The 25,140-nt window shown below is 39.1% G+C and overlaps 3 protein-coding genes across 4 annotated transcripts in view; 2 read left to right on the plus strand and 1 right to left on the minus strand.

Annotated features, from left to right (window-relative positions):
• LOC149500514 (integral membrane protein DGCR2/IDD) overlaps window positions 1-16,568 on the plus strand; it is a 40,765-nt gene extending 24,197 nt beyond the window's left edge. Inside the window, exons 2-3 of one of the 2 annotated variants that reach the window (XM_089736318.1) lie at window positions 8,110-8,258; window positions 9,548-16,568. In XM_089736318.1, the coding sequence (XP_089592444.1) occupies window positions 8,110-8,258; window positions 9,548-9,751 (353 nt within the window). In that variant the 3' untranslated portion in view covers window positions 9,752-16,568. The remainder of the gene's footprint in view (window positions 1-8,109; window positions 8,259-9,547) is intronic. The other variant, XM_089736319.1, reaches the window with a different exon arrangement.
• Window positions 16,569-17,522: 954 nt separating this feature from the next.
• On the minus strand, window positions 17,523-18,171 carry LOC149500515 (dolichol-phosphate mannosyltransferase subunit 3-like). The gene is made up of 2 exons (XM_089736320.1): window positions 18,032-18,171; window positions 17,523-17,941 (listed from the first exon to the last, which is right to left on the minus strand). The coding sequence occupies exon 2, from the start codon at window positions 17,938-17,940 to the stop codon at window positions 17,662-17,664; it is 279 nt and encodes a 92-aa protein (XP_089592446.1). The 5' UTR covers window position 17,941; window positions 18,032-18,171; the 3' UTR covers window positions 17,523-17,661.
• An 814-nt stretch (window positions 18,172-18,985) lies between these two features.
• Pi3K59F (phosphatidylinositol 3-kinase 59F) overlaps window positions 18,986-25,140 on the plus strand; it is a 39,313-nt gene continuing 33,158 nt past the window's right edge. The window contains exons 1-3 of the mRNA XM_089736240.1: window positions 18,986-19,170; window positions 19,702-19,890; window positions 21,308-21,464. Coding sequence (XP_089592366.1) covers window positions 19,100-19,170; window positions 19,702-19,890; window positions 21,308-21,464 — 417 coding nt within the window. The 5' untranslated portion in view covers window positions 18,986-19,099. The remainder of the gene's footprint in view (window positions 19,171-19,701; window positions 19,891-21,307; window positions 21,465-25,140) is intronic.

Raw genomic sequence — 25,140 nt, forward strand, 5'->3', positions numbered from 1 at the left:
AAACTGGGCAACATGAGCCAGAACGTAAAATGTGACGATTTCTTCGTGGCTCAGATCTTCCATCGAGGTAACAGAGACGTTATTACACGACTTACGTATGCTGCATTCACGCTCTTGTGGTGTACCACTACTAGTATTCTGATCTGCATCATGTTTTTTTTGCTGTACTTCGAACATGTTCAAACACGTCACGCCAGTGAGAGTAGAGTCCTGATCTCACTTCTGATGTCGGAGGCAGGGCCAGGGATGGCTGAGCGGTAGTTTCGTCATCACTCGTATTCGATTGAACTCAGTTTAGTCAATAAAACTTTTCAATAATAATTATTGAAACTCAACACACACATCTTTCACAATGACAGGATAAACCGACAGTTTCGTTGCACATACCGACAGACCGACTGACTGACTGACTGACTGACTGCCAGAGACTCGCTGCTGAGACGGACGGAATCACTGTCTGACACGAATGCCACGACTCTGTCCACGTACCGCCATTTTATAACTGTGGCGTTACGTAGTCTACCCTTCATTTTGTGATATTTATCAAAACAACATTTCATCATTTAAAATAATAATCAAAACCACCGTCTTAATATTACTAAAAGTCGTCAACCATGACACGGCCATTCTGTCACTTTGACGTTTGTGTATCGTTGATATTCCGAACTATTGACCCGGATGCGACATATATTTTTTTTCAAATGATATAATTTAATAATATTAACATTATTATATATTCGCAAAATTTAGCGGCACACTTTTGAAATTTGGCGGCACACAAAAGTGCCGCGGAACAGTGGTTGAGAATCACTGCCATAGACGTTATAATGTGAATAATACCTAAATTAAAACATGAACTTGAGATATTTGTTTTTTTTTATTGCTTAGATGAGTGGACGAGCTCACAGCCCAACTGGTATTCAGTGGTCACTGGAGCCCATAGACATCTACAACATAAATGCCGCCACCCACCTTGAGATATGAGCCTTAAGGTCTCAGTATAGTTACAACGGCTGTCCCACCCTTCACATCGAAACGCATTACTGCTTCACGGCAGAAATAGGCGGGGTAGTGGTACCTATCTGTGCGGACTCACAAGAGGTCCTGCCACCAGTAAAACGTCCTAAAAGAGGTTGTCCTTTCAGTCTGTAACGTATGACTGCTTCAGCAGAAATAGACAGGACTCTGTAGCTAACCGTACGATCTCACGGTACGCCCTGCCACATCTATACTAACATATTTAACTAAGCATCCTAAGTATTAATTCTTAAATAAAACTTACCGAAAAAAGACGATCCGAAATTTAAGAATTCTTTGAAAGTTCTAGATCGTACAGAGCAACACGCCAAACATCCCCTCATAAAACGACTTCAAAGGAGTCCGGGTATTTGGGTATTATCGTGATGAAAAATTTAATTAAAGTCCTTTAGTAGAAGCAAAGGCCAACTGTCAAAGCGAAGACAACTGTATTTAAAATTAATTATAAATAATAAAAATTGAAGAATTTCATTCCTTACATAAAGGATCTAAAAATTACATTTATATTTAACTAGTTTTTGCCCGCGACTTCGTCCTCGTAGAATAGTTACTTTGACGTATATCTACACATAGCGTAAGCTATCAAAAGGAAAAAATACCCCGATTTTTTAACATTTTTTGTGTTGTCCAGCTGGAGCACTGGGTATGAATACTCCAGAGGGTCCCACAAACAAGTTCGAAAAGGAATGGTAGCGAGCGAGGTGCGGACGTATTCTCGTTTGTATGCTTCGGTGGTTGCGGGTGAACTGTCGGCGCCAGTAAAGGCGCACGCGCGGCTTGCCAACAGGAAAGCCCCTCGGTCGCTACTCTTTGAATCGCGCCGAGAGCCGACAACGAGAACCCCTGATTGGTCGCGGCGCGCGATCAGACGCGGCTGCCGACGCGGCAGGCGTTAGGGTTGCTATACATTCTTTATTGGTGCTCCGCTTGGCCCTATTGGTCCTATTGGTCTTAGCGTGATATTATATTGCCTATTCTTCTTCTTCTTCTTCGTCGCTTCCTCATTACCGAGAGTCGTGACCACCTTGGTCTAGTCTGCACCCGCTTCCTCCAATGTTGCCTGCATTCGGCCTGCTTAATGCCGCCCGGGACGCTGGTGTTTGTGGCCTCCTTGACAATGTCCGTCCATCTGGTTGGCGATCTTCCTCGACTTCTCTTTCCTTCCGCGTGACCTACAACTATTAGTAAAACAATGAGCTATCAAAAATAAATAATAAATAGAGAGATAAAGAATTTTTCAAATCGGACCAGTAGTTCCTGAGATGAGCGCGTTCAAACAAACAAACTCTTCAGCTTTAAAATATTAGTATAGAAGTATACATATTGTTTTTAAATTCCACCATTGTTAGACTTTTCGCTCCTTAATAAAAAATGAAAACTTGGAACAACAAAATTCAGCCTTAAAAGTGCCTCGAATCCTTATTAATTTTTTTCAACAGACTAGTTTGGCAACATGACAACAGTTTGGCAAGGTCCCTCAAGCATCAGTCATCGTCATCGTCGATCTCGTCGATAACGACAAATAGTGTGACGAGCGAACTAATCCATAGACACAGCCTATTGAGTATCTCGCCGGATCTTCTCAATGGATCGCGATTGCGATCTAGGAGTCTACCAGGACTAATGTTAGAAAATTCTCTCAGGTTGAGCCCGTTAACTCAGCTACCCATCCCGGCGTAGCTGCAATAGCCCCTTAGACTACCAGCGAATAGGTTTGGTAAGGTTAAAATTGTTGTCTATAAGCTGTCTATAAACTGAAGATCCGATACAAACTAAACTCATCATCGGTATACGCTTCTCTGTTGCTAGACCACATGCCTCTGTAATATGTGCCACCACTTTTTGTTTTTTTAAATTACACTAGACTACACTAAATTGTCGCTTGCTGAACTAACTGCTGATTTCACAGAAATTTTTGTAACCCTGCCTAATATTCACTCGGCTATTAAGCCTACCCCATATCCATTAATAAATCATGTAATGGTTACAATAATCCGGTCGGTTGTTCTCGTTAAATCACAGGGAACATTAAGTGGATCGTTTGGGGGACATTTGTATGGTAATGAGACTCCAGGTCTTCTCGCTTGGGTCACGGGAATGTTTTGAAATATGAACCGATTAGATTGAGTTATGTTGATGTTTTTAACCGTTAATACTATGGAAACGTAAGCTTTTATACATCAACTAGCTGTACCCGCCCGCTTCGCTGGCCATTTAAAATTATCATTATTATTTCTCACCTCCACAAAGATTCTCATCATTAACGCTCCCGCAACTGGTGTAGGGAGTTCAACACTCATATAAATATTAGCCTATCAATTAAGTACATGTATTTTCTACATGGATACCAAGTTTCAAGTCAATCGGGTGCATGGTTCAGTAGTTATAACGAAACATCCGTAAAAACCACTGTATATTTATATATTACTAGCGGCCCGCCCCGGCTTCGCTTGGGAAGTAGCGCTCGCGATGTAAAGAATTTTAGGTAATTTTTTTACACATTGGGTTACATTATTGAAGTTTCAGTAAGGATCCCTAATTTTTTTTTAAATATAATAAATATAGCCTATGTCACCCGGGGATAGCGTAGCTTTCCAACAGTGAAATATTTTTTTAAATCGGTTCAGTAGTTTCGGAGTCTATTCAATACAAACAAACAAACAAATCATTCCTCTTTATAATATTAGTATAGATTATAGATGAGCCGGATAGCTGTGTAGAAAATAATAATTTCCGTCGAAACCATGTGAAACGCTGCATCTACCACCTAGCTTCCTAGCCTCAGATACTTTCCATTGGCTTTTTTTAAAGAAACAAAATATATTATGTCATTACGCGTTGAACTTATGGAGTTGAACTTTAAGAACAAGTATTTTTAAGAAATCGTCGTGGCCTAAAGGATAAGATGTGTGGTGCATTCATATCTATGCAACGATGTTCGAATCCCGCAGGCGGGTACCAATATTTCTAATGAAATACGTACTTAACAAATGTTCACGATTGTCACGATTCCACGGTGAAAGAATAACATCGTGTAATAAAAATCAAACCCGCTAAATTATAATTTGCGTAATTACTGGTGGTAGAACCCCTTGTGAGTCCACACGGGTAGGTACCACCACCCTGCCTATTTCTGCCGTGAAGTAGTAATGCGTTTCGGTTTTAAGGGTGGGGCAGCCGTTGTAACTATACTGAGAACTTACAACTCATATCTCAAGGTGGGTGGCGGCATTTACGTTATAGATGTGTATGGGTTCCGGTAACCACTTTACATCAGGTGGGCTGTGAACTCTTCCACTCATCTACGCAATAAATAAAAAACTCAGAGCTTCAACATACATACATGATTCCATTTACAAAAGATGACAATACTAAAGACACAGTAATGTAGTTCCATATTAAAGCCAATGCACTAGTGTGAGTGGTAATACCGGTATTGTCTTCAGAATACACAGACAGACTTGAACTCTTACTACGCATCTTAAGCTTCAAAATCGTCTGCTGACTATCGCGATATTTGGCAGTTGGTTTCAACATCGACCAAACACAAGAGATCTGAGCCAAGACATATTGATAAAACCATGCTTTTAACGGAATCCTTTGAAAATAATCTGGAATTCATAGTACAGAAGTTACAAATCACTAGACCGACAGGATGATCGTCGACTTTTTTTTATTTTATTTTTCTGTACTTTAGCTGATAGCCTTGAGAGGCTATGTCAGCGTAGCTCTAACACGTAGGTGAGCTCACGGGGCCCAAACCTGACGACGTTGCTAACACTAACCCTAGCAAAAGTAGTGCTTTGCAAAATCTACCACCGGATTGGAAACGCGACCCACTGAGAAGATCCGGCGAGAAATTCAGTGGGCTGTGTCTGTGGGTTAATTTACTCGCGAGCCCTTCGTCACAAGCGACGGATTCGATGAGAACGATGACCTGTGCTTTAGGTACCTAAAAGCGCCGTTAGTGGACCGGGAGAATCCGAAATGACGTGTTTTGGGCGACGTTGACTATTTACCATTCAGTCCGCACTAGTCCGCAGGATCGGAAATTATGTATTGTCAACAAGGACTAAAGAATAAACGAAACGTAGAACTGTTCACGGCCTAACAAGCACTTCTCTAATAATTATGACATAAATTATGTTGAAGAAGATGTTAATCGCACAAATCATCCAGCAATTCTCATTTGTGTATTGACCCGTGATTGACTCCGAGCCTGTCAGGGTTGCGATAATATTATTCTTGTGAAAATTCGTGAAAACATTATTTTCATTTCTGTGAATACCGAATAATTGAGCATAACAATGAAAATTAAATGTCTTCTAAGTATTTTCGTATTTCAATATTTTCTTTATATTGTTTTATGGAATCACGCAAAGGTCCTGTGGTTAAGTAGGGCCTTGTGTACCTCTCAATCACTGGGTTAGGTCTCAAGCCTCTTCTTCTTTGTCTCCACCTTATCCCACTAGGTGGAGCGGCACAGCGAATTTTTTTTTCCATTCTCATCTATCAGCCGTCATCACAAAACTCACTCTTGTCTCTCTCTCATATCGTCATTCACACACTCCATCCATGTCTTCCTCGGTCGACCTCTTTCCCCTCTGCCTCGCACTACCATTCCCGTACATCTCCTAGTCACGTTCATCTCTCAGTGAAATTATAGCAATCTAATTGTTATTATCTCCTTATTCGCCAAATTTATCTGCTATCAACCTCGTTAAAAATGTGGCGGTTTCTACGAGCGTGAGAATACGGGCGCCGCGGTTTAAAAACTTTATACTGAGCACTGACCCAATTTTACTTAACAACCTAATACCATGTCTTTTGTTAAAAAATGATTATTCTTTTAATGCGGTCTATCGATTCACTGCTTGTGTTTTATATTCAATCGATTTTTTTTCTATGTCTTTCATGTATGTCACAAACCACTCGGGCATTTTGATACGTTGTTGATGAGCGATCGATGACGTTTCCACCCCATGCTCTGAAGATGGAAGACTCGATGCTTTAAATTCATCTACATCCCTCTACCTTATATTAATGTAAAACTATGTAGACACCCGGACGAATATGAAAAGATACAAAAAGAAAAAACCGATCACACATACCAGTTTTCACACTTTACGTTCTCTTTGTGACGCGCTTTTAAAACAAAAGTACCTACAACAAAAAATATATTTGTTTAAAAACGTTTTTTATTTAAAACAGGAACAGACATAATCCGCGAAATTACATCGCCTTCCGTCCTAGGTCGCTAAATGCTCTCTACAGTAAAGCTCATGCAAGTCCGTTTAAATATGCAAGTTGTATTTGGGTCTTGTGTCTGCGTACCGAACGATTTTACCGATCTATATTCGGTTCTGCAGATGTTTCTGGAAACTTCGAGATATCTAATTTGGTAGCTTTACCTTCGCCCGGATACCTATTCTTTGTAGGTATAACTGCAGTCATGGTTGGCAAAAACTTTAACCTTTAGAACGGAATACATGAATACTTCGTAGTAGATATGAACACGACCATGTTAACCCTATACGGGTGTATATTACGACTAGTGAAGTTAGGGAAAATGTAAGGACGTGGTTTTTTTCCCTACCTATGCTGATAGCCTTGAGAGGCTGTTTCAGCTTCACCCTAACGTGTGTAGGTGAGCTCACGGGCCTCAAACCGGAGTGATGGTAACACTGACCCTAGCAAGAGCAGTGCTTCGCAAAATCACCACCGGATCGGAAACGCGACCCACTGAGAAGATCCGGCGAGAAACTCAGTGGGCTGTGTCTGTGGGTTAATTCGCTCGTCGAGCCCTTCGTCGCAAGTGACGGGTTCGATGAGGACGGTGACCGGTGCTTTTGGTACCTAAAAGCAACGTTAATGGATCGGGAGGATCCGTAATGACGTGTTTTGAGCGACGTCGAATATTTAACATTCGGTCTACAGGATCGGGTATGTAATTTCCAGCGGCCACGACAAGAGGGTTCTCATGTCGTGCCGCCGCCTTCTCAAAGTGACGCAATGATGCCGACTGTAGATACTTACTAACTGAGTCAAGTTCCAGGTCATCATGGAGATCCACGCTACTTAGGAACCATAACGACACTGCGGCGAGTACATTGACAATGACGTGACACGGTAATAGGTTGCAACAAACAAATCGGATGAATTCCACTACAAACAAAAAATAATCAACTGGAATCATATTAGTAACACATATCAACCCGCTACGTATTTATATTCACAAACAGAATAAACGTTAAAAAAAACTATCGTCTCCTCAGACTGCGTCAATCGGTGGCTATCAAACTCGTTTTCTTTTATTTTCAGTGTTCCTAATAGTATGGAGACTTGCCAACTAAGATCGTCAAATGTTAATGATGTATATTGTAGTGGAAGACCGCTCTATATTTCGACGGTCAAGTGCAAAGGCGTGTTATGTTTATCTACAATACGTTATTGTTTATGTGTCGTAAAGTGCATTTTTCTTTGACACGCTGGCAGATGAGCAAACGCTTCGACTGTCGTTACACCACACCTGTTACAGAATTACCGAAGCCTCAAACCGCCAAGCATTGAGACATGAGTCTCATTATGTATATTGTCTCATGGCTAATCGGATTATGTGACCGCTTCAAGACATTTTTTTTTTGCTTAGTTGGGTGGACGAGCTTACGGCCCACCTGATGTTAAGTGTTTACCGGAGCCCATAGATAACGTAACGTACGCCCAACGTAAATGCCACCACCCACCTTGAGACATGAGTTATAAGGACTCACTTTTAACAGTGCAACGGCTGCCCCGCCCTTCAAACCAAAACGCGTTACTACTTCACGGCAGAAATAGGTAAGGTGGTGGTACCTACCCGTGCGCACTTACAAGAGGTCCTACCACCAGTAAAGATATAGCCGGCTCATAATATGGCCATATTACCGACAGTACTGAAGCAGACGTTTGTGAATAGGTGCAGGGTACATAGATAAAGGATAATATGGTGCGATTTTAACCTTGTTACATTGGCATCTTGGAATTGTCCGTTAAGTTACTAACGAAACTGATGATTTAAAACAATTAAAACAGGATGCATGGAAGAGGACTGCGTCGATTGGGAGGGGAAATCGGTGCTCCACGGGCTCTTGTACGTCCCTGGACCGGGTGTGTGCTCCGTCTGTGTCTGCTATCACTCCGAGCCGATGTGGTGTAAAGCTATATACTGCGACCCGCCTTACGTGAGTACAAAAGGAATAAACTTGAGTATCGAAAGATTTACTGGTGGTAGGACCTCTTGTGAGTCCGCACGGGTAAGTACCACCGCCCTGCCTATTTCTGCCGTGAAGCAGTAATGCGTTTCGGTTCGAAGGGTGGGGCAGCCGTTGTAACTATACTGAGACCTTAGAACTTATACCTCAAGGTGGGTGGCGCATTTACGTTGTAGATGTCTATGGGCTCCAGTAACCACTTAAGACCAGGTAGGCTGTGAGTTCGTCCACCCATCTAAGCAATAAAAAATAAATAAATAAATTACACTCTTATGAGCAGCAGTAAATTTTGATTGCCTAACAGTTGGCAAGATGTGGAGAACGAGGTGGCTCTAGACAGTTTCGTTTAATATTTCTCTTGTATTTTAAAAATATAAAATCGTGTTGAATAATGTCTTCAAAAGAAATAACCCGGTTTTTGTTTCGCCGGTTCTTCTCAGGACTGTGCTTCTTTTTGTAACTCTTTTTGTTGTATTATGTTTATACCTTAAGTGTCTATCTTGACAGAGTGCTCGTGATTGTTAATTAGCATTGGAGGGGGCGGATTTGATGCGTCACACGATCCCCTGCTATCTCTCACTGCTCGAGACCATCTACTGCACTCACATATGGGACCTCTCAGTGCAGTTAGGGTTCCCACGTGAGAGACCTCCCGCGCGCTGTCCGCCCTTCCGTCCTAATTATAAACAAAGATAGACGCCCACTGCATTACATTAAAACAAACGAAGTTCCCTGCGCACTCAGTGGATAATGGAACACTAGACCAAATACTTTTATTTTATTTTATTTTATTGCGCAGATGAGTGGAGGAGCTCACAGCCCACCTGGTGTTAAGTGGTTACCGGAGCCCATAGACGTCTATAACGTTAATGCCCCCACCCATCTTGAGATATGAACTCTAATGGTTACCGGAGCCCATAGACATTTATAACGTAAATGCCGCCACCCACCTTGAGATACCTATGAGTTCTAAGCTACCAATACAGTTACAACGGCTGTCCCACCTTTAAAACCGAAAAGCATTACTGCTTCACGGCAGAAATAGGCAAGGTGCTGGTACCTACCCGCGCGGACTCACAAGAGGTCCTACCATCAGTACTTTCAAACTTTCAAACTGTACAGCCTATATCTAATGCTATCATGTGTCCACTCATATTTTTCTATATCGTAAATTCGTTGCATCATCCGAATTAGAAAGACCGTTAAAAAATACGCAAACAATCTCAAAATATTGAAGGAGAAATTATCAAAATTTTCAGTTCTGCAAAAACTTTCGGGTTGGCGAACGTTGCTGTGAATTCGAGTGCCTTGATCCACCCGGAGAGGACACTCGCTACCGGGAGCGACAGAGACTCCGGGCCCTTATATTAGCTGGAAACTCCTCAGCCGCTGACCTCGGACCCACGCTTCGTTTCAAAGCGGGCCTATCCATAATGATGGCTGCCGTTGCAAGATACGTCTGAATCATCGTAGCTAAAACCGTTCATAAGCTTTATTTAAATGGAATTAATAAAAATTTGGACCAATTTTATGTAAGCGAGTAACGTTTTTTTTTTCGGTGTTGCTGTGTTTGTGGTTATAGTTTTGATTTTATTAGAAAAAAATGTATTGCGCCAATATAAATATTCGTTAATTCGTTCCGGTGAGCATGTAGATGGGTAATGTGTTCTCTGTCTAGCATGAAAGTCGACATTTAAATTGCTTTAATGTTATATAAACCCAATTTCAAGGAAACTAGCTATTTTTGATGAATTTAATTTTAAACTTTTTATTAATATTGAGTAACCGGATTTAATTTTATACCATCATGAGTTGAACATAAGCGATCCATGAGCATTATATTATTTATTTTTAAATATCAATATTGAGTAAAAGGTATTGTTTAATTAATTTATGAAATAGATACATGATTTAGGAATTTTTGAGCTTAAAAATTATATAATAACGCTAACATATCGATTACGATATATATAGATAAACACAAATCCTCACAAGAATCTCATACCTACCGAAGTAAGTTTGGATAGTCTATGCTACTTGCTTATTTGAACTTATCTTATCCAAGACTTTCCTTCACCTTCAATGAAAAATAAAAGAATTTATGAGGTGCACCTGTTTAGGCTAATTCAATTATTCAATTAAGATAAGCTTATTTATATAATTAAATGACAAATAAATAGTATTAATCACAATATCAGAATACGGTCCAAAATAAATTCTCCACAATCATATCAATGTTATTAAATTTCAACAAAAAAAACTAAGATTTAGTCTAGTCAATAATTAGATAATTAATTAGATAGTTATTATCATTATTAATTAGGCACTTATTATTATAAACATTTCTTACGCATTACTTTAAAACCTTATCTTTAATATTATGTATTATTTATTATGTTTTTAATATTAAGGTAATATTACCGTATTATTACCATATCATTATGTAGTGCATATTATTCTTCGATTAATAACACATTACCTTTATTACTTTAGTACCTACTTCATCATAATTTATATTTTTTACGATTTACGTATTTTATCGTTCGTCCTCTACCTTTTTCTTCACTGAATATAATATTTTATTTTGAAAAACTATACCACATATGAATGGGTGAACGACTTTTTGGTTGGTTTATACCATAACCATATAAAGTTAAAAAAAATCATAAAACACTTTGAATGCGGTAAACTTTCAATTGAATTTCAATAAAAACATCGAATGGTTTATGCTAATACCAAATAAATAAAACGGACCTTTAATTACAAAGATAAATATCGGGTGTTTACACCAAATTATGGAGGTACCTCTACCCTCCATACACAAAATAGCCTTTTAACGGTCGATATGTAAATTAGAAATAATTAATAATGAAAATCGTGTATGCCAGCACTAATGCACCATTTTATTTTATTCTTTTTAATGCGATTGCTAATGAGTATGCAACAGGCAAAGGGGGGCAAAAAAAAACATTTTACGTTGTTACTGAAAGAATAAATAATATTAATGTTATATGCATAGTTAATATCGATTCGATGAATAATTACCTTAATATCACACGTGCTGCCATCTTCATCAAGCCGGTACGTATATGTTAAATACCTACATGATTTTTATTTAATTAAATTTATTCTATTTTTAAATTGACACAATTGTTTATTGTGTTAAATTAACATTAGAATAGTTAAATTAAATGAAATTTAATGAAAAATAAAGCATTTTTAATAATGCTCGATTTTAATTCCGTACTTAGGGCCTGTGCACACTGTTGAGGGTATATTGACAGTAATTAATAAACAGTTGTCAACGGTACTCTGAAGTTTCAATACACAACATGGTGACAGCGGTGATTTTTTAATCGTAAAAATTGTTTAAAATAATATTTAAGTGCATTATTTCGCGTTTAAGTGTCGTAATAGATACGAATTTTGTTTTTTCGTAATGGAACACGCCCGACCACCGTCAGAATTGAGTCTGGAAGGCAACTCCGTCAGCCGGGCTGACGCATGGAAACATTGGAGGAAACAATTTCATCTATTTTTGAAAGCATCAGGGGTGCATAAAGAAGAAGGCAGTGTGCAAGCCAGCTTGCTCGTCAATTTAATTGGAACGGAAGGTTTCGATGTGTACGAGACGTTTAAGTTTTCAAATGACACTGAAAAAGATGACGTAACGGTTTTGTTAAAAAAATTCGACGAATACTTCGGCGTCAAACCGAATGTTACGTTGGCGAGATATAATTTCTACATGAGAAACCAGGAAGACGGCGAGTCCATAGATCAGTATGTGACGGCTTTGAAACTGCTGAGCAAAACCTGTGAATTTAAAACCTTAGAAGAGGAATTCATTCGCGATCGGATCGTATGCGGCATAAAAAATACGATAGTTCGCGATCGTTTACTGAGAACGGACGACCTAACGATGGACAAAGCTATTAAAATATGCCAAGTCGACGAGGTATCGGCGGACAGCAGTCGCGTATTGCAGGAGTCGCGCGGAGCGAGCGCGGGGCCGGTGCGCGTGGACGCTGTGGGCGCGCGGGGTGGTGCTGGGCCACGTGCGACGCGGGGCCGAGCCGGCGGCGCGCGAGCAGCTCGCGGCGGCCGCGGCGGTCACCGGCTGCGTGCGGTCCCGGATGGCGCGAGGCGCGAGGCGCCTCTTTCCAGTTCATCTGCGTCCAGTACTTGTCTCAGGTGCGGAGGTCCGTGTGTTAGTTGGGCTGACTGTCCTGCGGTCTCAGTGCAGTGTTATGTGTGTCAAAATTATGGTCATTTTGCAAGAATGTGTCAAGTACATAAAGGTGTCAAAAAGTTATATGATATCGGTGTTCTAGAGGACGAAAATAAATACGAGCCGGAACTGGACGATGACTGGGAGTCGTTTTATATATCTACTTTAATTGATGGTTCCAAAATCGACTCGGTGTCGCAGGATTGGTTTGAGGTCCTCCGAGGAGAATGGGGCTCGGAAAATTTTAAACTAGACTCGGGTGCAGATATCAATGTCTTATCTTTTAAACGATTTGTGCAGTTAGGCAATAACCCTAATAACATTGTTGTAAATCATAAGGTTAAACTGCAATCTTACAGTGGCGATTTCATTCCTATTAAGGGAATTTGTAATATTAAATGGTGGTATAAAAATGTTCAATATGATCTTAAGTTTGCGATAGCTGATATTGATTGTTAAAGTGTACTGGGACTGCAGGCGTGCTTATTATTAGGGTTAATAAAAAGAATTCACGATATAAATTTCTCTAAAAATAGTGATTTGTTCACTGGGTTAGGTTGTTTACCGGGGGAATATCATATAACGGTAGATAGGGATGTGACGCCGGTGGTGTGCGCTCCGCGGAAAGTACCGTTAAGCCTTCGTGATAACTTGAAGGACGAACTCGATAGGATGACAGAGTTAGGTGTGATTAGGAAGGTGACTCATCCGACACCTTGGGTCAACTCGTTAGTAGTAGTGGCTAAGACAAATGGTAAAATGCGCATATGCCTAGACCCGAGGCCTCTCAATAAGGCGATTCAACGTGCTCATTTTCAACTACCCACCATAAATGAGTTGGCTACCAAATTGAATGGGGCTAAATATTTTTCGGTATTGGACGCCAATTCAGGATTTTGGTCCGTAAAGTTAGATAAGGAGAGTGCCGATTTATGCACATTTATTACGCCGTTTGGGCGATATCAATATCTCAGATTACCGTTCGGACTGAACTGCGCACCGGAGGTGTTCCACGCTAAATTAAAACAATTGTTAGAAGGTTTAAACGGTGTTGAGTCGTTTATTGATGATATTATTGTCTGGGGGTCCACTAGGCGAGAACATGATGTAAGACTAAATGCGTTATTTCAAAAAGCGCGAGATATTAATTTAAAGTTTAACAAAGATAAGTGTCGCATTTGTGTCGATGAGGTGACATATTTGGGACATATTTTTAATAAAGACGGAATGAAAGTAGATACGGAAAAAGTGCGGGCTGTAATCAATATGCCGGAACCTACGGATTGTAAAAGTTTAGAAAGGTTCTTGGGTGCAATTAATTATTTATCAAAGTTTATACCTAACTACTCGCAACACATATTTCCATTGACTAGATTATTGAAAAAAGATGTCGAGTGGTGTTGGGAAATAGGTCATAAAAACGCCTTTGATAAATTAAAGAAACTGATATGCGAGGCTCCGGTATTATCGTTGTTTGACGTAGGCAGTGAGGTATTGTTGTCGGTGGACGCGAGCAGCGTCGCACTTGGCGCGGTGCTGATGCAGCGTGGCCGCCCGGTCGAGTACGCGTCGCGCACACTCACCGACACACAACAGAGATACGCTCAGATTGAAAAAGAAATGTTAGCTATTGTCTTTGCTTGTGAAAAATTTCACCAGTACATTTATGGAAAAAAGTATATAGTCATAGAAACTGACCATAAACCTCTTGAAAGTATTTTTAAAAAGCCGCTCAATTCAGTCCCAGCACGCTTGCAGCGTATGATGTTAAAATTACAAGGGTACGATCTGATAATTACTTATAAACCGGGGAAGTATATGTATATACCCGACACGTTATCACGTGCGCCTCTTCCGGATTTATATGACGATAAAATTAGTAAGGCAGTATTGAACCAATTGAAAATGGTAATTAACAATGTATCGATGTCTCAAAGCAAACTGACATTAGTTAAGAAAGAAACTAGTAAAGATGAGTATTTGAAACGTTTGTTAGTTTACATTAATGAAGGTTGGCCCGTTCATAAATATAATGTTGATAGTGATTTAAAGTATTTTTGGTCTATGAGAGACGAGCTGTACTCTGTTGACGGAGTAATTTTTAAAGATAAACAGGTATTGATACCTAACTCGCTTAAAACTGAAATGTTAAAAATAATTCATGACGGCCACCTAGGGATAGATCGTTGTAAAAGACGCGCACGTGAGGTACTGTTCTGGCCAGGTATATCGAATGACATAGAATCATATATTAAAAAATGTAAGGTTTGTCAGGAGAATTCAAATAAACCAGGTAAAGAGCCCATGATTCCGATAACTGTTCCGAAACTGCCATGGAACAAAGTTGGTACCGATCTATTCGAGTACGGAAAAAAACATTACTTGATTTTAGTGGATTACTATTCGGGATTTATTGAAGTCTCACAGTTAAGAGATACGTCGTCAAACTCTGTTATAAAAGAATTAAAACAGAACTTTGCTCGCTATGGCATTCCGGAAACGGTTGTTAGCGATAATGGTCCCCAATATTCTTCTCGAAATTTTAAAAAGTTCGCAGAAGAGTGGGGCTTCAATCATATTACTTCATCACCGTATTACGCACAATCAAACGGCAAGAGTGAGAGGTCAGTACAAACTATAAAGAAAATGTTAAAAAAATCAATAGACAGTAGAACAGATTTTTATTTGAATCTATTGAGCTATAATAACACGCCGCGAGAAAATTTGAATTCTCCCGCACAACTGTTAATGGGACGGAGATTAAATTGTAGATTACCAGTTCATCCAGATTTGTTAAAACGTTATAATTGTAATGATCAGCAACAGCATAAAACAATAATAGAAAAACAATTAAAAAGTAAAATGTATTATGACCAACATTGTAAAGCGCAGCCGGAGCTAAGTGTCGGCGATGATGTAATTATGTTAGAACATAATAATGAACGAATGCGCGGCACTGTCGTAGGCAAGGCATCTGCACCGCGTTCATACATTGTAAAAAACAAATTAGGTATATATCGACGTAATCGCCGACATTTAATTAAAAATATGCCTGATGAGAAACCTAATGTTGTGGAAAAGCTGAAGAATGATCGACGCGGCACAATAGTGATCGTATCAGACGAGTCAAGTGGGGGAGAATATGAGATGAGTGTGAATGAGGATGGTTCAGTGTACGAACCGAGTACTTTGTCATCACCTTCATCACCTCATATTTATCCGCCTACTACTCGTAGTAGAACTAAGCAGAATGCAATTAATAATAATTAACCTCTGATTTTATGTTTATCTTGTAACACACTTATATTGTAAAAGGGGAAGATGTTGAGGGTATATTGACAGTAATTAATAAACAGTTGTCAACGGTACTCTGAAGTTTCAATACACAACACACACCACGTTTTGAAACGCGCGTCGACGGCGCGTTTAAAAAACATGGTGTGCACAGACCCTTAAGTGAAATATAAGTGAAATAAATAGACAAGAGGATAAGAAAGACTCAACCCTAAAAATATTGAATCATTATTATTTATTTTATTAAACGTAAGTTTATCACGACAAACAAGATGTTGCACATGGCTTAATACTATACACATAAGTTTTAAAAAACTGCTGATGATACCATAGTTTGGTAGTTAAAGAATTGTATTTATTACCTGAGTTTGAATAATAATTGTCAAATCAAAAATATAGTAAAAAAATTTTATTTTTTATTTTTATGTATTAGAAATGTCAGTTTAGCTAGGGACATACTTACTGTGAGGTCATTTTAATAAGTAACATTTGACAATTCATCAAAATGAATGAACCCACAAACACAAGTAGTTGTGTTTGTGTGTTCATTATGAATGGCTTGTCTATATGATGGCTCTTTTACGAGTCAGTATTGAAGGTTTGTTCGAATTTTTCAAAATTAAATGCTTTTCCAGAATCTAGCTATTGCAAATCTTTATAATTATAGTAAATATTTTGACCAAAATCTCACATATTTTGATTAATAATTAAGGTTAAAGTGTAAATAATGTGCAAACAATAAATGAATAAATTTATTACCAATTATTTTATTTTTAAATAAATGCAAAACCATCCTGAATGAAAAACCATAACAATTAAAATTTTAACTACTTTTATGGCTTAAACTCACATTTTGTTGAATTATTATTTCTAATAATTCAAAAACTTTACTGAGCTCACTGATGATGTTACATTATAAAACTGTAAAGTATCTGAAACATCATAGTTTAAACACAATAAAAAAGTTGAGATTAAACCATTAATCTAGGTTGAATTATATCAACGCTTGAATGGCAAATGTAAGCGACAATGCGTGAACTTTACAGTAGACTTAGACGTAGAGTAGGCAGCGGCTTGGCTCTGCCCCTGGCATTGCTGAAGTCCATGGGCGACGGTAACCACTCACCATCAGGTGGGCCGTATGCCCGTCTGCCTACAAAGGCAATAAAAAAATAAAAAAAAAGACTAATTTAAAGTTGAAATTAATTTAAAATATACATGAGAAATACCTGAAAAAAATTATATTTTAACGAATTTAACTGTAGGATTGAAATGATTTTAATAGACCTAGAATATTTTTTTTCGCCCCTCAAATATGGTTATTGCCTATCATTTATGTACAAAGCAGTTATCGCTTGGTCACGTTTGCCTTTCAAGCGTCGATATCTATAACTCAGAACTGAAGTTACAAATAGTCAAAATTTTTTTTTAATGAAATTACTGTCCGTTTTGTGGTGTTTTTACGGATATCGTCATCCTGCAGGTGGTAACCCAGTTTTTTTGGTCCAAAAAGAAGCTTCTTGATAAAGTTTCGGGACATATCATATGAATAAGAATGATAATTTATTTCATATATATATTGTTTCAGATGACGATTGAAAGTCAACAAAAAATTCACCAGTTTAGAGACTCAATGACCTAAGAGAGCTCCACTTTTCTGACAGACATGCCATGGGATGGCATTAGAAGAAAAAGGACATGGTGTTCTTGGAACTAATTATTGCCAGCTTGAATACTAGCAGAAGCTAATGAGAGGATATTCAAAGTTAACAAACAAACTACCAAATACTATATATTTTTTTAATTACACATGTACAAACACAAACATACATTTAAACCATAATGGAATGTTCACCACCTCAAACCTCTTTCATGTAAATCTTTTTTAGCTTCTATTATTTCTCTCTGTAGTTCCTTTGCTGCTTCTTCACAATTGTTAAACGTTAAAACTCTAAAAAGTATTACGCTCACTGAATATAAGCCAAAGAGTATTAGAAAATATATGGGAGATAAGACGATTTGATGCATGTTTTCTTGTATTAATGGATGTTTAACGTAGCCTCCTATTAGAGAATACCAAACAGCGAAAAATGCTGAACAGAGGGATATCCATTCCATTAACTTTGTCATCCTAAAATAAATAAAAAGTTGGTTGGTCAAAAGACTGGTATTTGAAATGGGTGTAAAGCTTTACCAAAGTACAGATACTTTTGTTATTTACCTTATAGTGGCGTAATTTTCAAGTTTTATATTGTTTTGATCTTCAAGTAGGTTTCATCACAATGAACAGCCGAAATTTAAAACGTTATTCTCAATAACGTAGTTTGTCTATTTGTACATAAAGGCATTCAAAATATGAAATTACATGTGAAAATTGTGAAATCATATCTACTGGCAGATAGAAAATAAAGATGACAGTAGTTGTTACATTTTTTCAAGTGGAAAAGCGAAACTACCACGCCATACAGCCTAATATTTTCTGTCTAGTCTATTCTTTTTCATGAAAAATGATATGGAGCGAAATGAAATATTTATGATATAAATATTTATGATATAATATTTATATCATAAAAATTTCAATCAATAAAAATTTCATTTATATCATAAAAATTTCAAATATCAATCATAAAAGTTTATGATATAAATCAATTTATATGAAATTAAATGAAATTAGATGAGATAATATGGGATGAAATATAATCTCAGTTAAATGGTGGCCATTGACTGAGACTTTTTCAGTAGACTTTTTGGAAGATCCCAAGAAGCTACGTCCAGCGGCTTTGTTTCAGTTTCCAACATTTTTGCACTTTCCCAGATAGTAAAAAATTTATAAACCACCGCTATTACACATTAAAACCTGAAGAAACACTAAATAGACAAAATAAAACAATTCAAACAACTTCGCTCCTCGCGTTCCCACCAAAAAGCATTACTTCAGGGCCAAAAAGTCAGACAATTTTGTCAATTAGTGACAAAATCGTCTGGGTCAGTTTTGTCGCCAGCACTAGTGGCAACTAATGACCCTATATAAATCTTCCATAAAGTACAGTAACTTTGGCTCCAGTAGAACGAAATTTTCTGTGGCAGAGACAAGGCAGTATGGGCTTAGATCCCTTTACCTTTTCTAATATGGAAAAATTGTACCAAAAAAAAATCTGTGGCAGCATTTAAATGTGTCAAAAACAGCTGTGCCCTGTGAAACAAAATAAGTGCTGCTGCTTACTAAAAATCTGATTTATAGAAAACATTGCTCTATCGTTATTTTAGTAAGTTTAGCAACTTTAGAACAATGAACGAAATAGACGACAAGTTTTATTATGTTTACAGTTCATCTTTGGATTACAATGTCGAAATAAAAATGTAAGTAACTATTTACGTATGTTCAAACTAAACACAAGTTAAACAAATATAATGATATTTTACTATGGTAAAAAGAAATATAAAAAAATAATTTCAGGAGAAAAAGCACTATTTTCCCTTTATACTTACTTGTGATTACCTTGTGCTATCCAGCATGTTATTTTACGCACAACTCACTGTAATAATTTCCCAACACACTACATTAATAGAAGGATTTGGTTCCGTGTTACAAAATAAAACTCCCATGAAAAACAATCATTGTCACAAACGCCTTTCTTTTATTGAGAAAATAAAATAAACATGAAACTTGATATTTCTTGAGTTATGACTACTGACCCACTGGCCAATTTTGACAAAAAACGGTGTGCAAGTAGTGAGCGCTCAGAAAGAATATAGGTTACCTTTCAATACCCACTGTTGAAGATAAGGTCTCTGCACTCGCAATATGAAGAAAACACGAATGAGGCAGCAGACAGAAAGCTTATAGCATCTAAACACACATCTTATCAAATTCAAATATTTGTTTTTCAGTGGTACCCTTGAAGGCAAGAGAACTAAACCGGAATATGACAAACTACTATCAGATCCGATGTTGAAATTCTCAGGACTTTACCAAGATGGATGCTCAGACTTGTATGTCACCTGTCAAATTCTGAGTGATGGAGAACCTCTGGCGCTACCCGTCATGACCACTTATAAGGCATTCACTACTCGATGGAAGTAAGTTAATCCTGATTAAATGTGTAAAAGAACAATAAAAACCAATTAATGTAATTTTAAGTGTTCTTAAAATGATTACAATCGAAAATGTATATATTGAGGGATGAAAAGCTGCACAAAATTTCAGTTAAGGCACGACATTTATCTTTGTAATAAAAGGTCCGTTTTATTTGGTATTAAAATCATCAATTCGATGTTTTTAATTGAACTTTAATTATGTTTACCACAATCAACTAGCTGACTATGTTTTTTGATGACATTTTTTCCAAATTTTATATTTAAAATGGTTCTCCTGTAAAGTTGCAAAAATGTTCCTTAAACCAAATACTACTACTCTAATCGGTGTTCTCATCACACTGTAAATGCCATCCTCCATGAAACATATTAAAATATGAATAGCTATAACCCAATCTAAACCACACCTTGGAATAGGTCATAAGAATAGTTTTAGACAGCAGCCTTTTGGAACTCACAATTAGTCAGTATTTATGCATATTTATAAATTTTGGAGATTTAATGGTGAACATTCTTCTGTATCTTAGGTTCGAAATTCACTCAGAAATAATATTATCTAAGACTAGATTTAAAATCTAGAGACAAATGCAGGGTTGTAAAGTTACTGGATAGACCTATAGAAGCACTGACTAATGAAAATTTGACTGATTAATATATAATTCTTAATTATTAATATAATACTACAACGACCTAATATATTATTGTCTAAGTGACCAATATTCAAGTCTCATAGTTATGTAGTTATCCTTGTCCGTGCGTCGTATTCCTCAGTTCTGAGGGTCGTGACCTTTACTGAGTACTTTTGTTAGGACTATGTTCCTCCATTCACTCCTGTCCTCCGCGCAGTGGATAGCGACATTGATGCTGGATTCCAAAGTCGTCTTAATCTGATCGGACCAGCGCATGGGACTACGCCCCCTAGGCCTCTTTCCTTCCGCTTTGCCGGTGATGAGAAGTCTTTCGAGATGTTTTTTTTTTATTGCTAAGATGGGTGGACGAGCTCATAGCCCCCCTGGTTACTGGAGCCCATAGACATCTACGACGTAAATGCGCCACCCACCTTGAGATATAAGTTCTAAGGTCTCAGTACAGTTACAACGGCTGACCCACTCTTCAAACCGAAACGCATTACTGCTTCACGGCAGAAATAGGTAGGGTGCTGGTTCTACCTGTGCAGACTCACAAGAGGTCCTACCACCAGTAAAAAACCTTCACACTTTTCCCTCGCAACGTGACCGAAAAACTCTAAAATCCTACGTAGGCAAATGGTGGAGAGTCTTAAGGAGACGCCTAGTTCTTCCAGGATTGATGAGTTTGTCCGATGCGCCGTCCAGGGAATCCGCAGCATTTCCCCCAGTTGTATTCTTATGTATAATAGTTATAATCAACGCTTTTATTGCAGTTGGAATGAATGGGTAACCCTTCCGGTGTACTACAGTGATTTGCCCCGTAATGCTATACTAGCTATGACTATCTACGACTGTGCCGGTCCCGGTAAAGTGATGGTGGTCGGTGGCACGACCATATCGATATTCGGGAAGCACGGCATGCTGAGACAGGTGATTTGATTTTTCATGTTTTTGTACCAATTTTTCTAATGAAATACGTACATAAGAAATGTTCACGATTGACTTCCTCAATGAAGTAATAACATCGTGTAATAAAAATCAAACCCGCAAAATTATAATTTGCGTAATTACTGGTGGTAGGACCTCTTGTGAGTCCGCACGGGTAGGTACCACCGCCCCTCCTGTTTCTGCCGTAGAGCAGTAATGCGTTTCGGTTTGAAGGGTGGGGCAGCCGTTGTAACTATACTGAGACCTTAGAACTTATATCTCAAGGTGTGTGGCGCATTTACGTTGTAGATGTCTATGGGCTCCAGTAACCACTTAACACCAGGTGGGCTTAGAGTTAAGCAATAAATTAAAAAAAATTGCTTGAAATGAATTTCATTAAAATCGTAATAGCAGTGTTTGCGTGATACTCGATACTGTATCATAGAAACTGTTAAAAGTAAAAGCGTGACACAGTAATTAAATCGATGAAGGTAATAATAATCAATAAATTAGACATACGAAACGTGTTTAAATCGATTACGATATCGATCGAGATATCGAAATTAACTCGATTCTCGGATGGCCCTAATTTCGACCTTAAACTGGATTATTCGTTTTTGTTATTTATTGCACTAGTTTATTCATCACTACATAGTATAAAACAAAGTCGCTTTCTCTGTCCCTATGTCCCTATGTATGCTTAAATCTTTAAAACTACGCAACTTATTTTGATGCGGTTTAATAGATAGAGTGATTGAAGAGGAAGGTTTATATGTATAATAACATCCATTAAATAGTGGAGAAATCAATAATAAATTACAGTTTCCGAAGCGAAGCGAGGGCGGGTCGCTAGTGTATTATAATCTACATTAGTTGAGTAAATAATATACTTAGTAGTCGGCTTTTCCCCCTACCTATTCGTTGGTAGCCTAAGGAGCTATTCGCGGACGGGTAGGTGAGCTCACGGGCTCAACTTAAGAGAATTTGCTAACACTAGCCCTAGCAACAGCAGTGCTTCGTAGAATCTACCACCGGATCGGAATTACGACCCACTGAGAAGATTCGGGGAAAATCTGAGTGTGCCTATGGGTTAGTTCGCTCGTTCGGTGGGTTAAATCGTTCGAGGACGGTGATCGGTACTTGAAGAACCTTTTTTTTCGGGTTGAAATCCGCATGGACTACTTTCATCTGGGAAAAGGCAGAGGGGCGTGCCGGACTCATACCGGCTAAAACCATCCCGGTGTCTCCCCGCACATGTGCGCGGGGCCGCGGGAATCGAAATTCTTCCGCAGCCCCACATTCGTGCTGGCCCGGTTTGGCCGGGCCTCTTCTCCTGCACGGGGTAGTGAGGCGTTCAACTACCCCGTGCATCGCCTCAGAGGCGTGCGCCTCCGCCTCGGGTCCATCGAATAGGGGACGGGGACTTTCCCAAGTCCCTCGGAGAGGTCCTATGGAGGCCGGAAAAGGGCATTGTCCGCCCTTCTCCTGCACCCGGTGCGCCTTCTGCGGCCGGGGAAGGGAGTCGAGATCTCCCTCTCCCGTTCCGCAGTTACCTTCTGCGATATCACGTCCTCGCAGAAGGACACCACTGCGTCCCACGACTGTGCGCTACTGACCATCCTCCGCACTGCGGCCGGCAGCGACAGATCGCCTCCTACTTCAGTACTTGAAGAACCTAACACCGCCGAAAGAAGACATGATTCGGATGACGGCGGCTTTGCGTTGCCCCGTTTTGAAGTCGTCGTGGCCTAATGGATAAGACGTCCTGTCCGGTACCAATTTTTCTAATGAAATACGTACTCAACAAATTGTTCACGATTGGCTTCCACGGTGAAGGAATAACATCGTGCAATAAAAATCAAACCCGCAAAATTATAATTTGCGTAATCACTGGTGTTAGGACCTCTTGGGAGTCCGCACGGGTAGGTACCACCACCCCGCCTATTTCCGCCGTGAAGCAGCAATGCGTTTCGGTTCGAAGGGTGGGGTAGCCGTTGTAACTATACTTGAGACCTTAGAACTTGTATCTCGAGGTGGGTGGCGCATTTTACGTTGTAGATGTCTATGGGCTGCAGTAACCACTTAGCACCAGGTGGGATGTGAGCTCGTCCATCCATCTAAGCAATAAAAAAAAAAAAACTGGGTCGGATATGTAATCGGCTAAAATCAGTAAACAGGTCGTTCGGTAATCGCCTCAAAAACCGAAAGCCAAATAACCAAACTTGATAAAAGTATCTTTTTTTTTTCCTACCTAAGCTGATAGCCTTGACAAGATATGTTAGCGTAACCGGGCTAGTAGGCGAACTCACGGGGCTCAAACCGGTCAAGTGTTGCAAACATTGGCCCTAGCAAGATCAGTGCTTCGCAGAATCTACCACCGGATCAGAATCACGACCCACTGAGAAGATCCGTTGACGTCCGACGTTGACATCAATTGACTCTTTACGGTGTTTGGCGGGAGTTTCTCAAGGCAGACAACCGGGCCTGTCAATAAGTAACCGTACCTAACTCATTGGCAGTTAGGCCGAACACCCGTTCGCATTCGATGGAGATAATACTTAAAAAAACATATAATTTTCATATACTCAATAATTCATTCAAAATAACAAAAACAAAATAATACATACTTATTTGCTTATCGCTTACGCAGCGAATAATTAAAAATCGATTTCGTTTACAGCTACCCATAAAATAAAATATGTAACAAGATTTTCGAAAGGATTGCAAAAAAAGAAGCAATTTATTGGATATGCAAAAAGGCTTTTATAACATTAACGATTCTAAATGACGTCAAATCTACGTCATTGCATTTTCGAAACAAGTTTTCTCTTCTGAGGAATATTTGTGGGTCACGTTTGTTTGTTTATAAATCGTATGAGTGGCGCCTTTGTGTGGAGTCTTTCTTTGAGTTAGAACTTTGTGCAGTGGCAACTTGGGTTCAACAAGTGCAGATAGAATACGGTGGTTGAAGCGATGCACCGGTGTTCGAACCCCGCAGGCGGGTACCAATTTTTCTAATGAAATACGTACTCAACAAATGTTCACGATTGACTTCCACGGTGAAGGAATAACATCGTGTAATAAAAATCAAAACCCGCAAAATTATAATTTGCGTAATTACTGGTGGTAGGACCTCTTGTGAGCCCACGCGGGTGGGTACCATCACCCTGCCTATTTCTGCCGTGAAGCAGTAATGCGTTTCGGTTTAAAGGGTGGGGCAGCCGCTGTAACTATACTTGAGACCTTAGAACTTATATCTCAAGGTGGATGGCGCATTTTCGTTGTGGATGTCTTTGGGCTCCAGTAACCACTTAACACTAGGTGGGTTGTGAGCTCGTCCACCCAACTTCTTCTCAGTCGTATGCACTCTTGGCAGAGTGGTCGTGGTCATCACTTGGGTTGGTGGTGCGCTTCACCAGACGTCGCCATTCCTCGCGTACCGCGGCCCTTCTTGTGCACTCGTTAACGGGACCGTTTAGAGCTGCCTTTATTTGGTCGGTCCATAGTAACAGTGATCTGCCGCAATAAAAAAAAAAAACGTTTGAGTGGCGCGTCTTTCTTTGAGTTAGAACTTTGTGCAGTGGCAACTTGGGTTCAACAAGTGCAGATAGAATTATGATACCACATTTCAAGTAATTTTATCAGTTAGCAAGATTGGTACCAGTGTCGGATGTACAAT

The sequence above is a fragment of the Bombyx mandarina genome, chromosome 21 (assembly GCF_030267445.1).
Source record: "Bombyx mandarina strain Sakado chromosome 21, ASM3026744v2".
Taxonomy (NCBI): domain Eukaryota; kingdom Metazoa; phylum Arthropoda; class Insecta; order Lepidoptera; family Bombycidae; genus Bombyx; species Bombyx mandarina.